General features: G+C 38.2%; 3 protein-coding genes across 7 annotated transcripts; 2 read left to right on the top strand and 1 right to left on the bottom strand.

Moving 5' to 3' along the window:
• The first annotated feature begins 7 nt into the window (after window positions 1-7).
• On the top strand, window positions 8-4,621 carry LOC145490178 (ragulator complex protein LAMTOR2-like). Its single transcript, XM_081469291.1, has 4 exons — window positions 8-758; window positions 1,846-2,008; window positions 3,153-3,242; window positions 3,676-4,621. Exons 1-4 carry the CDS (start codon window positions 625-627, stop codon window positions 3,730-3,732), a joined length of 444 nt encoding a protein of 147 aa, XP_081325417.1. The 5' UTR covers window positions 8-624; the 3' UTR covers window positions 3,733-4,621.
• Window positions 4,622-5,534: 913 nt separating this feature from the next.
• Window positions 5,535-10,014, bottom strand: LOC145490177 (serine/arginine-rich splicing factor 6-like). Of its 2 annotated transcripts, none has more exons than XM_081469289.1 (8): window positions 9,806-10,014; window positions 9,639-9,709; window positions 9,080-9,184; window positions 8,378-8,456; window positions 7,001-7,080; window positions 6,736-6,829; window positions 6,308-6,447; window positions 5,535-6,146 (listed from the first exon to the last, which is right to left on the bottom strand). In XM_081469289.1, exons 1-8 carry the CDS (start codon window positions 9,923-9,925, stop codon window positions 6,008-6,010), a joined length of 828 nt encoding a protein of 275 aa, XP_081325415.1. In that variant the 5' UTR covers window positions 9,926-10,014; the 3' UTR covers window positions 5,535-6,007. The 2 variants fall into 2 exon arrangements, with proteins under 2 accessions (XP_081325415.1, XP_081325416.1); XM_081469290.1 differs by having other exon boundaries at window positions 8,378-8,447.
• Window positions 10,015-10,739: 725 nt separating this feature from the next.
• Window positions 10,740-17,325, top strand: LOC145490179 (uncharacterized). Of its 4 annotated transcripts, none has more exons than XM_081469293.1 (2): window positions 10,740-11,061; window positions 15,234-17,325. In XM_081469293.1, the coding sequence occupies exons 1-2, from the start codon at window positions 11,057-11,059 to the stop codon at window positions 15,595-15,597; spliced, it is 369 nt and encodes a 122-aa protein (XP_081325419.1). In that variant the 5' UTR covers window positions 10,740-11,056; the 3' UTR covers window positions 15,598-17,325. The 4 variants fall into 4 exon arrangements, 2 of the variants coding, with proteins under 2 accessions (XP_081325419.1, XP_081325418.1); XM_081469292.1 differs by having other exon boundaries at window positions 15,231-17,325; XR_014049672.1 differs by lacking the exon at window positions 10,740-11,061 and adding an exon at window positions 13,400-14,288.
• The last annotated feature ends 226 nt before the right edge of the window (window positions 17,326-17,551 follow it).

Below are 17,551 nucleotides of genomic sequence, written 5' to 3'. Positions count from 1 at the left end.
GGGCCAACGCCCTCTACTTTTTTTCAATCAGATATGTATTAAATCCGGGCCATCGCCTTTCCAGACTACTTTAGGCGAAAGGCAATGTAGATCGGTCACTGTTTGCTGGGCTCGGTGTTGCCTTCAATATAAGGCACGATCACTTAATGTTTTGCGTTCCCTGCCCTTTCAGCCATGAAATCTCTTCAGTGTGGGGGCAAATAAAAGGGTACCCCATTTCGGAGGAGGCCTCGTAATCCCGGGGGAACATTCAGTGTTGCGTTTTATGGGCCCGGGGTGGTGCCTTTTCCATAGCCTCAATTTTGGTGCGAAAGGACGCTGGACTGTGAGCTGTCCGAACTCTACTTATTGTTGGGACGTCAGTGTGAAGGATTTTTGACTCCATGTGAGTCCTCTGTTTCACCGTTGAAAAAAGCCTGGATATTTCAGTTGAAAATCAGCACCAAGTTATGAATTTCCGGAAAATCAGGTAGTAGGAAATTTAGGCATATAATTCATCGCCGTACCACCGCGTGACACATTGTGCCGCTTACACAATCGCATGTTCTCCTCCCGAAAGGCACGTGATGTCGGAAGGATTTCCATCTCTCAGTAGTGGTTCCAAGTTAAGTTTTAGTTGAGTAAATGTCACATGCTTTTCCGTTTGGCGATAAACGTGAGGTAGAATTACCAGAATTTCCACAAGTAAAGATGCTTAAACCGAAAGTTCTCACTGAAATACTTGGGCAGGCCATTAGTGGAGGAGTGATGAGTTCGTTGTGAGTATGTTGTAAACTTTTCAAGCAGAAGAAGCTTGAAAGAGATCAAAAATAGCTATTAATAATGCTCGTTTGTAAGAGGGATGTCTTTTTGGATGTTGGGAAAAACTGCCGACTGTGTATCTACGGAGCGATAGTTAAAGTTTTCAAAGATCAGATACCACTTTCGATAAGCTTAATTTGTTGTTTTAAACTTTGAACACGTCCAACATAAGCTTGAGCTTAAATCGCTTACATATTGAATTTATGGAGATATTCAGATTGACTTAAAGTTCGTGGTACCATTCATACCTATTTGCTTGTCATCTGGGAGGTAGTAACTGGGTAAAGGTCAAAATTTGATCACACAGGCTGTCGAAACTGGCTTGTCCACCATGTCATGACTGAATGAACTACAATAATATTCACCAAAAGCTTTTGGGACAATTAACAAAGTAACACTCAATTGTCAATTCTTTTTGGGCATGCAGTAAGCTTATATAATTTAGTTTTCTTAACTATCCCCTCACCTTTGCCCTTAAAACAAAGCAGTGATGTCATTGGCTGTGTAGAACACATGATAGAAAGGGGTGGGTGAGTGGGGCGGGAATGACAAGGACCATTTTCTGTCAAAGGGGTGAAATGTTCCAACAAATTTGGTGTTGAAATCACTGCCTATAGCTTCTGAGGACTCATGCTGATTTGTAGCTTGTTGAACCACAATCTTATTCCTCAAGTCTTTGTTTCTTACAGTGTGAGCTAGGAAATAACGCAATACAGTTATACTTAAAAAGTCTGCAGTTTGCATAATTTTTACCCTCAGTCTGCAGTCCACAGTCCTCGTTTTACACTGACCAAAACAAGTGACTCTTTAAAGTATTGTTACAGGCTCAATTTTGATTGGTTTGAAAACAAAGGAAATGAGTGCCAGTAAAGCATCACTTCAGTAACTTGATTGAGGCAGGTCTTTAAACTGGAAGCCTGATAATTGCGAACTTCCAATCAGAACTTTCCTGTGTCACTTGTTTCCCGACTGCTGGTCAAGGGGAACAAAGGGTTGCCTTGGTGAGGAGCTTACTGACATTGTGCCTTGAAATCCATCACACAGGCTTATCAACCAAGAGGGGTCATTGTTATCATATGCTGGATCAGGAGACAGAGACGCCAAAGTCACAGCAGCTATTGCTTCTAGTATATGGGCAGCTTACGAAAAGAATGGCAAAATGGCTTTCCACAACGATGAACTTAAAGTGATCTTCATGGACTGTGAGGTTTGTATCTGTTAAATTGCCATAGCTTTTGAAACTGAATTTGTGGCATTTGCATGGTACTGCATGGTAAGTGTAACACTGAGGAGAAGATAAAGCATTGGCAAACAGCGTAGTGTACAAATGTACAGCATATTAAACAGTACATGTACACAGGACAGTGCTCTTTGGTAGCTTTAATTTGAACAGTCACACGTGAAAGGATAATTTACATTATTATATGGAGAAGAGTGTTTTACTCGGAACTAAACCACTCGTAGATTCCATACGCCACTTCATCCGGGACCTGAGTGGCGTATTTTCCGTATGTCACCTTTGTGAGTGTCGTATCATTCAATGACGTCACGATTCCCGCCTTCTGCTTCTGCTTCGCTCACTCGTGAGATATTGTTCTTGCCACTCGAACATAAAATTCATATCTTCTCGCCACCGTGTAATATCCTGTATGTACGATATGAGTTCAGAGTAGTTCTAAACTGGAATGAGTGTTTGGACACTGTAAAGGAATCTTTGTTTGCAGTATTTGCCTCGTTAGGATAAATGATTCATTCTCTGATCAAGCTACAAAAATGTGAGTCCAAATAAAAGGGCATAGCAAGATTTACAGTCCCAAGGAATTTGAGCCCAACGTATATAATTTTTTTCCTTCAATATAGGATAAGAAGAAATCAAAACTTTGCAAAAAATTATGAACTTCTGCATTCCAGAAATTTTGCGTTTTTTTAATTCAATATCTCCTTGAATATTAGTAATTACACCCTGGAAGGGGCAAAAAAATTTCACCAATTACTAAGTTCCATATTAAGCTCTTTTTGAAAATATTTGGAATCATTTGTATTTACCATGATGCCTTCTCTGCGCAAAGTCATTTGTTGATGAGGAAAAAAATGTATAAACTAAGTTACGATGACGTCAGCAGCGATTGTTCCATAGAGGTTCTGCTCAATAGCTTAGATTTGAATGGTTACATTAATCCACCAAGGCACAAACCTAGCTTGATAACTTTTATTTGAATGGCGATGCCAGCCCTTGAAACTTTTTTAATAAGAATTATGGATAATGTACTATTTAAGAAGGTGTGCTACATGTAAATCAACTTACATCCCCCATGTAACAATGAAAGAGATAGATTTTTTTAATTTTCCAGGATGGAAAAGTTGCCATCACGAGAGTTGCAAACCTAATCCTATGTCTATATGCACAACAATCTGTAGGACTTGGAATGCTCAAGGCCAAGGTATTGACTCTACAGTAATTATATTCTAGACTACAAGTAGTCAACCTCTCGTCTATTTAGTTGATCAAGAAAGCGTAAAAACCAAAATCAAATTGAAAAAAATATCAAAGGCAAGAAGCAAGAAGATCGCTTCCTGCTCAGAAAAGGTAAAAGAGGGACTGTTCTGTGCAACCTGCATCACCAAAGTTGTCACTTGACTTACCCTCTTTTTGTAATGCTGGCATTAAAATAGTTGTCATTGAATTTTTCACTGTTATTTCTTACTTGAATACTGAGAATCAGAAACAATGCCTGTTCCCCTTCCATTTCAAGTGGCAGTTGCTGCGTATTGTAGTTTTGTTTGAAGTATGTTTTAGCTAGATTAAGCAACAAATAAACAGGAACAAGTTTATGTGTCATGGCAGATTAAACTGTTGCTTTTTTCTGTCAACAGGCAGAGGCTCTAGCATCATACCTTGAACAACCGCTGAAACAAGTTGCAACATCATGACATGTTGTGAGAGTTAATTAATTTAATATTAATAGTATTACACAATTTATAATTATGGTTGCTAAATAGTAAATATTTCCAACAACTTACAAGTGATCCATTGGAAAGGATGACTGTAGTCTGTAACAGACAATCTCATGTTTTCAGCAAAATATATAGCAAACCAGAGTTTCCTATTAATACTCTCAACTGATGACTTGGCACAACACAGCTTTAAAATGTGCATATTAATTTTTCCAGAAAATATCCATACTCCCCCATGGAAGGGATTGGAATTTTTTGGAGTAGGCAGGGTTTTGTAAGACCAAAAAATTTGAAGAAATGTGTGAAGCTTAATTGAAATTCCCCGTGGGGTTGGGTCAAGGGTGGGGGTCTGAGAAAAAAATTCCCTTCTGTGGGGGAGGTATGGATATTTTCTGGAACTACAGTGTTCCTTACTACGATAATTTACTTTACTTATCAATCAGCTTAACGCTTAGATGAAAAAAAAGAGTTAACGTTTGCAGAGTTTTCTTTGGCCAATAAATATAATACTGTACAAGTTTGAAGGAATGTAAGAACATGAATTGTCTTGATGAGCTACTAGTTTTTATGAAGTGCAGAAACTATCAAAAAAAAAAAACTTAAATAAAGTTGCAAATAACCTATCTGAGGAAATTATTGGTAAAAGTGTGTTAGATTTAATACTGATGTTTAAGAATTATGCCAAGAAATGTCAGGGACAAAAAATATTGTCATCCATGTTTACATTGTTGTTTCACTTTTTGGACTTGACATCTCATCCTTCTTTAACTGATTTAAAGCATACAAGAGGAATATACAAGATCTGTAAAATATAGGTCAGTTCTTTAACATACAGGCTTTTTTAATAAAACATTTTCACACTGTGGTTACTGTCTTCAGTGAGTGATATGCATGTGCTATTTGTTCAGCAACTATGTTTCCTACTGCTGCTAATGCATGCATGGACCAGCTATAATCCTAGATAATGAGTAGTGCCTCTTGCGCTTATTCCATCAAACAAGACCGTAAATAAACAGCAGGGAAAACTTGACAGCACGAAATCCCCCTTTTGCAAGCTTCTCGCCCCCACAATTTTGCACCGCCATTTTCTTCCACAGTTTTCTTTCACGTCATGCGTGACGCACAAAGAGATAGAGGGGCTACTCGTAGTATAGTTATTTGCACATAATAAATGCATAAACAAGCTCAGATTGGCTAGGTAAGTCACGTGGTGTTTAGCCTACATGTAGATATCTGCTACTGACTGTGTTTCACACAGAGGTGGTAGTCTTAGAGACACCTGCACGCAAGCTACTTTGTGTATGCTGGATACTTCAGAGCTTGTTCCAGATGCTACCGAAAGAGCAGAACTGATGAGCACTAAAAAGAGAGGGGTACTTAATTTCATTCCTGCATACTTCTGACTTCCAGCTTGTCTGTTCTAGTGCTTTTTTGCTCAAAAAGATTTGCACTTTGCCAGAAAATAGTATTGAAACTAAACATTGTGGAAATTTTACAAATGCTAATTTGGACAAGCAAAACCACCAATCTCAGATGGATAAGGCCGAGACAAACCCCTAGAAAGCCTTCAACCCCCAACAACACATGGAAGAGAAGTGCACTATCCTAGATAGACAAGATTTAAATGGGGACAGGTGGAGATAGTGGCACAAGACAGACAACCTTGAATCAATTTTAAATATATTTTCAAAAAAACAATCCACTAAACATTACACTCCTAACAAACATAACATTCCCCATCACAGTACACTGAGTGCAAAATTATACAAACCACAACACAAGGTCAAACTTAGCATTTTATTTTAAAACAACATTACAACTTCGGTTAATTTAAATGAATAAACTCCATAAATGCCCCACTGGTACTGGTAGAATAACTTCTACATGACTTACTAGCTTTGAGATTGAATTTTTCGTTTTTCTCTGTTGCAACAGACTTGACCGTAAAACTAAAATACAGTGCTATAATACAGAATTCTTAGAGATTGCGTTTCATGATCGAAAATTTCAATCCTCTAGAATCAACACTGACATGGCTACTAGACACAGTGTATATAAGCATAACCCATGTACTAATGGCATTTAAGGTAACAGTGACATTTGTGCATTCAAAAGAACAAAATGTTGCTTGAGACATGCAATAGTGAGTGTAAAATCCATCACGACAGTGGTATTCAGTTCAACATGCCTTATACAAAAGGAAAACCACAAGTTAAAGTAATGGTGTTAGTCAGGAAGATTATGTCTACTATCATTCGTCACTGTCATCATGCTTGTCCCCAGGGGATGGTGCCCGTGCTGGCTCAGGAGATTTGGAAGGTGTTCTGGAGCGCTTCTGTCCACGTACAGGTGATCTGGATGCAGAACGACTCTTGGAACGAGAGTAAGACCTGCAAGTCAGATGGAATAATGGAATCAAGTTACCCACTTAAAAAATTTTTTTTTTCCTTTTTCTCATACTGTAAAAGCAGGTACATAGAGTAGAAGAGATTTTTTCCGTTTCTTTACTTAGAATTTGACACGGGCTGAAAAACTGTTAACAGGTACTTACTTTGAATGCCTTCTTGGTGAACGGGAGCGAGAACGTGACCTCGGGGAACGAGATCGAGATCTTGGAGAACGAGAGCGAGACCTAGAACGTGAACTCCTCCTGTAACTACGTCTTGGAGGGGAACTGTGGTGGCCTTTATCCTGCAAGAAGATATGTTTGTTTAATGGTACACTACACAACACCAATTTAATCATTTTATATCTGAGAGTATGATACATACTGACAAACAGACTTTTGTTTAGGTTTAAACCTGGCTGACAAGAAAAGGGTAGGGAAAGAGCAGGAAAGAAGCCAAAACAATTTCCTAAACCAAACCAACAGAACAACGTTAGATGCATGAGCATGTAGTAATGTGAAAAATCAGGAACACAATGCCCACAAGGTCATGTACAATAGTGGCTCTTTTGTCAGCAGATACATGAACTTACTTCAGTTAATCGTATCTTCTTGCCCCCAAGCTCTGTGTTGTCAGCTTTCCTGATGCAGTCCAGCATGTCATCGCGACTCTCAAACTCCACAGATCTAACAAAACACAAGACTGACTTCAATACAAGTTCATGTAACCAAGATTGCTACATTGAGTATTTTACCCTTTTGGTATTATACAAGGCTGAATTATTTTTGCTTTATACATACTATACATTTAATGCTGCAAGGCAATGAAAAAAATCCAAAAAAAATAATTGATCTCACCCTTCTCCTACTCTCTTTTTATGTGCATCAGCGTAAGTCAATTTGGCATTGCTGACCTGGCGAAGGTGGTCTTTGAGATCCTGTAATAATAAAATAAGACGATGGTTAAAAACTAAAAGAAAGGTACCAAATAAAACTACACTTGAAACATACTATATAGCAAACGTGGTCAAATGCAATAATTTTATTTTATATATCTTTAAATGTTTAATAACATCAACAATGCATTGAACACTGCTGGTTCGTAGTGATTATCTTCAATTTAATTTAAACAACCAGAGTAATTACTCGTAAAAAATGCAAAGGAATCAAAAATTGACAGATTTCATAAACAATAAACTTTAATTTTACCATCTCAAGTAATAATCAGTAAAAACTGCGTCACAAAAGCAGCTGTACATGTACAAGTACCTATCTTGTAGAAAATTTTGCATAATTTGTACGCATAAGCTGTATCAAGCAGTTCGATAGATGATAATTTTTTAAATTTTTCTTTTCCTGATTTCAAACCCCGAAAGGAAGGCAATTGTCTCCTCTCTCTCTTACCTGAAGATATTTTACCTCTCTTCAAATTCTCACAAATCACAGATTTAGTTAAGTAGCCTCAGAGTTGACAAGCAGACTTCTCATCAATCACTGTACCCATTTCACATTTAGTCACTTCACATCGTTAATTTGCAAGCTTTCACAACTGTCGCAAGGCAGTGACACACAAAAGGAACCTCTCTCAGTTTAGGGAAAGATCCAACATCATTTGTACCCTTTGCTTAGTGAATATCAAGCGCTTATTCCTTAACGCCCTGTCAACAAACAAAGGTAAAGTAAAGAATGGGAAACTGTTCTTAGTGAGCTTTTTTGCCTGAAGTCAATCACTGGAAAAAAAACCTTATGAAATTTTAACAACACAACTCTGACATGGAGAATTTTCAGTTTTAGTTTTACCCAGGTTTCTGCTATTGTGTCTATTAGAATAAAACATTAAAAGAAAGTGTTATGTATTATTGGAAAGTTACAAGTACACAAAGTAGTACCTGTGGCCGTGGTTTAAGGTGACAAATTTGGTGGCTACTCATTTTCAAACCAAGTTTTGAGATGGTACCTTTATATAACAATGGCTATACATAATTCCTATATTTGTATATCCCCTAATGACATTGTAAAACAATTCAGATAAAATTAATTAAAATAAGTTCGATTTCAAGGTTTAATAGGATAAAACGTACTGTAATCTACTTGACAAATTAGTATAGGAAAAGGATACAACAGGTACATGTAGTTAAGGCTTCACAAACAAAGTGTAAAAATCCAGAAAATCCTGTTACAATGCTAGATTACCGTATAAAATTATATAGTAATAAACTATAATACTGTAATTACCTGCCAACTTGTACGACTGGACATGTTCTCAACGATGACACGGTACTGAGTCCTTACCGGAGGTCCATACCTTGACCCCCAGTGGGGAAAACAAACACAACAAATTGTATAAATACAAACTCTTCCATGGATATAGTAATACAATGGAACCTCAATTTAACAAACCTCTATATAACGAAGCCCTCTGTATAATGAATGATATTCTTCAGTGAAACCTCATTAAAGCAAACATATTTTGCCAGTTCCCTGGCCCTTCATTATATTGAGGTTCCACTGTACCAAACAAAAGTACAAATGGCAAAACCAAAAATTAGCTAAGAATATGACAATTTCTCAAGTTGTGTTACACTCGAACAGTAAGATATTAAAGTATGCTAGTAACTGTTGATACATTTTGGTTTTGGTAAAATTTAAATTTCATGATTTACAATGGTTAAGGACAGTGCCTCCCTTGTAAATACAGGCACATTCTGCACATCATGGCTTTCCCTGTACTCTGTGGGAAGCTCATCTATGCTTGTTTTACATGATATACAAACAAATGCACTGTTAAACTTCCTGTTATGATCTACTGTATATCCTGCAATTCAATAGGTTAGCTGAATAAAATGAAGAATATGGGGGCAGTGTTTACAGTCATGTTGAAAACAGGGGAGCCAGTGTCCTTATTAAAAGGTGAGAAGAATATGTCTATATTAATACTTGTCAAGCCAAACTGGTCTTCTCCCTCCGTAACCACCTCCTCTTCCACCACCACGACCGCCACCTCCTCCAACCCTTTTGCCTCTTGCTAGTTCTAATGCAACACTGGAAGAAAGACAAATACACTCTCCAGTCACAAGAAGAGATGTAAAACTAACTTCTTACAAATATATGTTCATGACATAATAGGAAAAAAAAACACACCATATTGCAATTTGACAATTTTCATTGCAAATTTCAAGACAAAATAATTAAAATCGGTGATTCATGAATGCTCAATTGGGTGCTTGTGGCGCGGTCCCGAATCAAAGACTTGAAAATATGAAACGCATGGAATATTGACATTTTGAAATAATGTATCCCTCACTGTGAAGGCAGTCGAATCTAATGAAAACGAAGTCAACTATAAGAAGCTACAGTTGATGTGTACTCGTACATGATACATCTCTGTATAAGCTTGTGGTAAGCATTGTATGGACTTGGACTCGGCTCGTGATCAATAATTTATTATCATTTACAACTGATATTTTACATATCCAGGTTAACTAGTTTCACTCACCTTTCTCCCATCAGTTCCTTGCCATTCAAATCTGCAATAGCGTCGTCAGCATCTCGGTAATCGTCAAACTCCTACAGGTAAAATGTAAGCTTTCTTGTTAAAGACAGAAGGCCACAAAAGAAAGACTCCATAGCGAAAGCACGCAACAATATCCGTATTCCTCTTACCACGAATCCGTAGCCTCTCTTCAAGCTTATATCCCTTACTTTACCATAACCTCGAAGGAATCTCTCCACATCACTTTCTCTTGCACTCATCGATAGTCTTCCAATGAAAACACGAGTCATTTTGCCCAGTTCAAGTAAGAGCTAACAAGCGCACGACAAAAATCTCAGGGAACTCGTGCAATGGCGTCCTTCCTTGCACGCAGGATCACGTGATAGTCCATGTGACTAACTCATGTTCTGATTGGTTTCCAGTCCACCCATGAGAAAGACCGGTAGGTCTGAGTTGTCTGTTCGCAAAATGAGTCACAAATTTTAGTCTTTAAACTAGAATCTTTGGTCTGGACACTACGACTGGGCGTATTTATACATACATTCTTTTCCCCACATGGCCGTTAAATCTTCAAGCCGAAATTTTCAAATGGTGAAAAGCAGGAGAGAACAAGTATCATGATTTAAACGATAAAACACGAATCACCATCACCAGAAGCCATTTATAATTATAATATATTAGCATGCAGGCGGGCAGGTCTGACAACTGGTTTAAATTTTAGGGGCCACCTCTAAAAAACAAGTATGGAAAATAAAATGTGTTGGTCGGACAGAAGCATAACCTCATAGGGTCCCATAAGGTCGAGGCTTTGGAGAACTGGATAACGGGACTTGGTATCCTAGTGAAACACAGGACAAAACAGTCTGAGCATTACGAGGAGGACATTAAGGGATTGATGTCGGCAAGATCTACTGGAAGGCTACTCCCCCAAAAAATGTACCCCACTATAGCAAAAACTGCCTTAAAAAGAATTGTTGCAGGGCTCTCGGGCAAAGCTCATTTGTTTGCTATATTTCGAAGTCCATAGTCCGTGCTGAAGGGTCAGTTTAAATAGGTCTTTTAATAAGTACTCCGGAGTTTGATCATTCATTCGACTGACCGATCAAGTCAACCGAGAGAGGGTCCGTTCCACTGAAGAGCTATCACCAGAAAACTAGCGATCAGGCAGTTGAAATAGCTGAAAAAGGTTCAAGTTCTTGATATCAAGCATGCAAAGTATTTAATGGGAGATAATAACAGTCTAATAGATGTGAAGAATCGCTAGGTGGGACAACAAAATGGACATGCGGGCATTCTGCCAGTCAGTGCCTTGATTTATGTAGCTGTTGTTCGATCAGCCTCGCACTTCTTTCACACTCGATAGCAGGACGAGACTAGCAAGATGGTCCAAGCGATTTGCTGCCGGATGCTGATATTAGGAAATGAGGTAAGTCGCAATCCTTTATAATTTTTGCCATAGCAGGAAATTAAGGGCTGGTGTTCCCTTAAAATCGCTGTTTTTCCCACTCAGGCTTCACTGAGTGACTGAACGACTGCAACTGACTAGAAGCTCAATGGTGCGTGATCAGTGCTGTCGGCTTCGAACTAAGTTAAGGACGTTAATTTGACAGAAAGCCAAATAGTAATTTGGCAACGATGGCCAACATGGACAACTGTCCATCATGTTCATTGACAGGATGTTACGCATGCGCATTTATCGTTATTCACAGTAAGCTCGCCGTGACTGGCCAATCTCGTGGGCGGAGCTGTGGGCTGCATTTTTGATGTGCTACAACCCACTTCTCGCGACTCTTACCGGAATTGAAATGTTTTCCTCATGCACGAACGAGAAATACGAAGTAAATTTCTTTTAAACCCTGGCGGTAAATAAGTCGAAGAACCTGAAAAAAGAGGATCCATGTAAAACTTTTGAAGCCTAAGGATTGGTTTTACAGCCTAGCTAGAGGAAAAAAGAACTGAGGGACTGAAGAAAAACCGAGAAAATCACATGGTTCAGAAGTCGTTGATACTTTTGTGCAATGACGAAGCAAGTGAAACCTAAATTTGCCATAGCCTTTTCTGTTAACCTTTTTGATATGATTATTAATCCGACCACCCAACGATGAAAGTTTTGCAGTGTGCTCAAGCCGACAACAAATACAACATCCTTGTTGTTTGACAACATCCTTGTTCTTTGAGATCATTCCTCAGCCGACGTGCCCACTTGCAATTTCTCCTTCATGCAGTCAGTTTTGTTTTGTTTTGTTTTGTGCCAATTTTAGGTGAAAAGTAAAGTAGTACTATCAGGTACTATTGAAATTAAAATATATGTCACGTTAAGAAACAATAATTAAATGTCGCCAAAACAAGCAAGAGAAGTTTGAAAAATAGCAGAAATATTGTTCTGTTTTGCCTTGCGCAATGATAACAAAATCGTCAGAATTACCAGTTAAGGTTGCTTCAGTTGATCTTCAAATAGATTCACTAAGACTTACTGTTAATTGCTTATCGTTATGGAGCATTACATCGGGTAACAATACAACAACATGACGGAATTCGCAACAAAATATGCAATTAACTTTTCCTTATTTGTAGGAAGATAATATGTCCACTGAGCTGCAGAAGGCTGCGGCTGACCTAAGACGTCATCAGTTTGTTTAACTCAGTGTGTTTTCAAGGCGGCTGGCGCTGCAAGTATAAATTCCTTCTCATTGCAAAGTTATCAGGGAATGATGTGATTTACTTTTTATTCTTTCAAAGTAAAAATTTATTTGCCTACGTTCCTAGAAGTTCAACGCACTAGAGATCTCTCGTAGTGTTTCGTGCTTCAATTTAACGCAGATGTTTTACGAAAGGTTAAGCAATGACTCCCTTTTATAACTAAATCAAACAAGCTGCCGTTTAATATTAGACTTTTTCAATTTATATCCACCATGGGATGACATGAAAATTTTTAATTATATGTTCTTGTTAAAACGATTCCAAGCTCAATCAGGCAGGGAAACTAAATTATTATGTTGAGAAGGCAAATAGTCTCGTCGTGCATGGGGACAAATGTCGAAAGAAAATGCTTGATTTTTCAGTATTCATTTAACAAACCGTAGCCATCACGTTTTAAGGTAGCCATTGCCCATGCCATGAGACATGAATGATTGTTAATCTGAGCTTTCTGAGAAAAGCTGCACAAGGTATAATTTTTGACTATGACAGCTGGTGTTTTTACGTTGTTAAGGTATTTATTTTTGGTGCAGTTTGTGGGGTCTGTTCCTTACTAGTCAAGTGGTTTTATGGAACGACTCAAAACGAGAGGAACACGATTGATAAACAATTGATTCATGCACATTTTTATTCCAGCGACATCAAGGGAAAAACCCCTTGCGATGACTCACCAAGTTTTCAATGAATAATTTATTGCTTGAAGATCAATTGCTGCTTTAAATAAAACTGCATTTTTTTGGTGGACCAGCCCAGTACGTGAGGAAAAGAAATCGGATTTGACACGGATTACAGGCCCGTTCCAAAACTTACAAGCCGTCGGAGAGTTTCACAAATATCCAATGACATTCGAAAAATCCTCAGGTCACCTGTTGTATTTTTTCCCTAATTATTTTTCAAATAGCAAACACATAGTGAATAAACTTCGTGTATTCATTCATGCAGCACTGAAAAAGCTTTACACCTTACGACGTGAGAAATGTTGGAATCAAAGTTCAATTTTTTGGTTAGCTCTCTTTTTTTCGTTTTCAACGGAAACGAGTTGAACGATTCTTCTTGTTAAGGAAAACAAATTCAATTATAGCAATGCTTTTGCTTCGTCATCAAAATTTTGTAAACAATGTCAATCGATTTTATCAGCCATTAATTAGTATCATCGTGCGGCATAAAAAAGGTGAAAAACTAATCTATGCTTATGTTTACGAACACTGCTTTACGAACACCGTTTGTAACATTCAAAAAGACGTGCAACCTTTACAGGATGTAAATACTTGAGAGTTACATCGCAAAGCTGCTGCGACACATCGCGGAAACGTTGCACAGCACGCGAGAATAGTCAAAATGGCGCCAGGAAACCACATGACTGACTAAATTTCCAACAAAAACTACAAAAGGGAGTTCCGAATCAAATTAGTCTGGTTATAAATCTAATATACACTGATGTGAGACAATTTTCAAAGAGTTTAGACAGGAAAAGTACGAAAATGTTTGTTATTAGTCGCTTCCTTAACATGATTAGAGAGCTCTAGTCGGGAAGCGTGACAAACATCATGCAAATAAGCTTCGTAGACGGGCATTGGCAATGTTTAGGGATTAGTGCGTTCAATTGTTTCGTGCGCGTGTTTTTGTTTCACAAGAGGGTTACATGGAGTGTTTACAAAGTGCAGGCGACTCTGTGGCGCTTGGCATGTATGTTCTGCTATAAATTGGATGCAAAGCTTCAAATTTTTGTTTTATTCGCAACACGTTAGGCGCCAAACGTTCGTTAAGAAACAATAGCTTATTAGCACTGGCCGTCAATAAAAGTTGACAAACGTTAGAACTCGCGTGAAGGTCACTGATATTGGAAGAAGTATCACTTCTTAGCTGTGGAAAACAATTTGAACTTGCCAGGCAGTATACACCCAGTGAAGCCCGTTTGTCCGTTTGACATCAAGAGCTCTGAATCATCGCCAACAGGTGTGTCGAAGTGTATTTTTTTTATTTCTATTTTTTGTTCCCCAAGGACGAGAAGGCTGAACTCATACGCTTCCTTAATACTTATAGACACAATGCTTTTGAAATGTTACCACCCCAAATTCTAATCTAATTTGTTCCTTTTGGATTGCCTCGGGGACATCACAACTGCGAACATACGCTTGTAAAGTTTTGCTTTTCAAATTTGACTGGCTTTTCAAATCGCCACGTTAGTATAGTATGACAAAACTGAAATTAACACGTTATCTTGAACCAAGACGATTAAGGCTATTCAAAAAAGATATCCTGTTTATGTTAAGAGAAATCTATATGTAAAAAGGACTTAGTCGAGTTTCCGCAGTGTTTTATGACTCACAACTGAAATCGTAACAATAAAAACTAAAATAAAAAATAGAACTACGCACTTAAGTTCATTTTTAGATAACGTGACCTTCGTATTCGGAAAGGCGTGCTCATTTATTTTGTTTATGATTCCCTAATAACCTGCTCCACGACACAGCAAACTGATAATCAAATTATTCCACGCACAACCATGCAGTCTTCACGCGATGGTTCGAATGACCTTGTAAGGAGAATTACGTCTCACTAATGTAGTGCGAATATACAAATAAACCAAATTTGTTCATGGGACGGAAATTACGATATCTACAGTTGCCTTTGACAATATTTTTAAGTAGTGACGAACTAAATCGTAAGTGTGTTTTTTCCTGATTTTCCGAGAGTTGTATCATTTTAATCTGTTTTTGCTATAACAGGGCAATAAAAATTTCATAGGTTTTTATCAAATACGTGCGAGCAGTAATGTAAATACACAGGGGTGAATATTATATCACAACAGCGCCTGGTTCAGTCTCGAATTCGTTTCACAAACGCGATAAAAACTTCTTCGTGCCGCTTATACGATTCCTTCTTATTTGTCGACAGCAGAAAACTTATACCCTGGTACAAACGGATGGTTCTCTTCTGCAGTTCACTCATGGGGGAACATTCAAGCGATTCCACGGAACATTCCCAATATGATGTGGCCCGTGTTAGAAGAATGAGAGTGAGAGAAATTGGAAGGACATTGGCCCGCATTGGAGACGGTTTGAATCAAGAAATACGAGCCCATCGAACTGTGCGAAGCTCGACAGCTGTGTTTGTTTTTCAGTTGGCCAATTTAGAGGGCGTTTCTATGTCTTTTTTGATACCTGTACGCATCTCTTTACCGTACCAAGCAGGCGTTTCAATCCTCGTCTATATCATCAGCTTTTTCAGTGGTGCTACTTTTATTTCGGTACCAGATAGTTAAATACCAACGTAGAAAGAGAGGACTTTCATAGCTTTTTTACATAACTGTTCTTTGAGTTGCGCAGGAAGCGAACTCCTGTGGATAGTGTACAAACAAGTTGGTAATATTTTCTTCGTGCCCGCTGTAACTTTATGGCTTTTCCCGCTGGAGAAAGATATTTTCTTATGGTGTGAAATATTGTAGGGTATCTTGTAAATAAATACCGCAAGAGACAGAAGATAGAATCCCCGTTGGCAGTCACGATGATGTATTCATCTCAGTTTCAATGACATGCCTTGATTCGTCGCCATTCCGTCAGCTGACTGCTGTGGTTGGAAAAGTGCAATACGGACAGGCAATTACAAAACGCCGTGAAAGGAACTCTATAATTCGCTTACACAGCGAACATTTCAAGAATTTTGGCCGAGCGTGGTTTCCTTGAAGCCTGTTAGTAATTTTGCCTTGACCTTGCAGAAGATATAAAGAAGACTTCTGACTGAAAGTCAAGTTTACTTACTCTCAAGTTACTACTAAGAGAGAAAACTGAAAAGAACACACATCTATATTACGTAACCTTCATGAATTTTCCAGAAAGCAATCAGAGATAATTACAGCCTGTAAATCACGTTTTCGCTTTTTCCTTATTAAATCATTTTAGCTATTTACGAGGAGCAAAGCTTTATATAAATGACGTTTCGAATGAAAGCTGCGTCCTCGGTTTGTAAAATGTATATATTGTAAAAAATGAAAAATAGCTAAATTTAGCCTTGAAGTTAATATCAAAATAAAATTTGTAGAAGTTTATATTGTGCATTTTTCACGCTGACGTACATTTCCCGCGCAAAACGTTGCCGCTCCATATTTTTAATCCGCATTAATCTGACCCAGCATTACAATATTTTTAAATCCAAGATGTGCGCTAGTCCGGTGGCGCGTTTCTGAAGAAGGAGGCAGATAAAATGCTTTCAAATTCCTCCTCGTTTACCCAGGGGAAGGGCATCTATTTTTCTTGACGAATGAAAACTTGATATTCTGTCAAAGCAATATTTTCGTTTGTCGTGTTTCAGGCTTGTAGGTTTTCATTAAATAATCAAGTTCAACGCGGCCAAGTTCGCTATTATTTACCCAGTCTATTTGTTAAATTGAGACTAAATCAATGTTGGTTTTAACTCACAGCGCCCGAAAAAATAAACTGCAAAAAGCGTCAATACAGCTTTTCTTTCGCAGGAAAACTGGCTCCGATTGTCTCTTAGAAGGATAAATTATTAAAATTTCTCAGCTAAACATTCCAAAATTTATTTATAGTTTGCATGAGATCACACTCCGATTCAGGAAATCATCTGTTAATTAACTGCACGCTCGAGGTGGAAGACCGATTTAACAGTCAAAGTGTAAGATTTGGTCTTTTGCATTTCGCTGTCCATCAGCGTGGAATACTCGAAGTACTGGGTGACGTCCGCGCGCGAGCGCAAGATACGGCTTACATCACGTACCAAACGTTTAGCAGGATTCAGTCTAATCGCTGAAGAAATAAATAATTTTTTAAACAATTCAAAATTAGTTACTACAGCAACTCTCTCGACAGAAATCATAGCTAAGAGGAAGTAACTAGTACGTTTTGTCTCGGTTCCATCTCCAAATGTTTTCTACGAATTGTTCACTGGAGTATTGCTAAACACCGTTGGTTAGTATTATAAGAAAAAACTCTTTTAAGCAAAGTACAAAAGAAAAAGCTTTACGAAGCTACAAATGGATTCGTGCATTGAAGCAACTGAACTGAAAATAGACAGAATTCAGTTGTTTAAGGCTCATTTACACAGACGAGTTTTGGTGCAATTTTTGCCACAGCTTTTCTCGCGCTGGGGTTGCGCGTGGAAATCAACGGTGATTTCAGTGCTTCAGAGAGGCGATTACACATTTAAAACCGTTCGTAGAGCGAAGCTAATATGGAGCGCCATACTAGATGCTTTCCCCG

Source organism: Orbicella franksi, chromosome 6, assembly GCF_964199315.1.
Source record: "Orbicella franksi chromosome 6, jaOrbFran1.1, whole genome shotgun sequence".
Taxonomy (NCBI): Eukaryota; Metazoa; Cnidaria; class Anthozoa; order Scleractinia; family Merulinidae; genus Orbicella; species Orbicella franksi.
The sequence above is the reverse complement of the archived record's forward strand: the minus strand, read 5'-3'. Positions and strand labels throughout refer to the sequence as shown.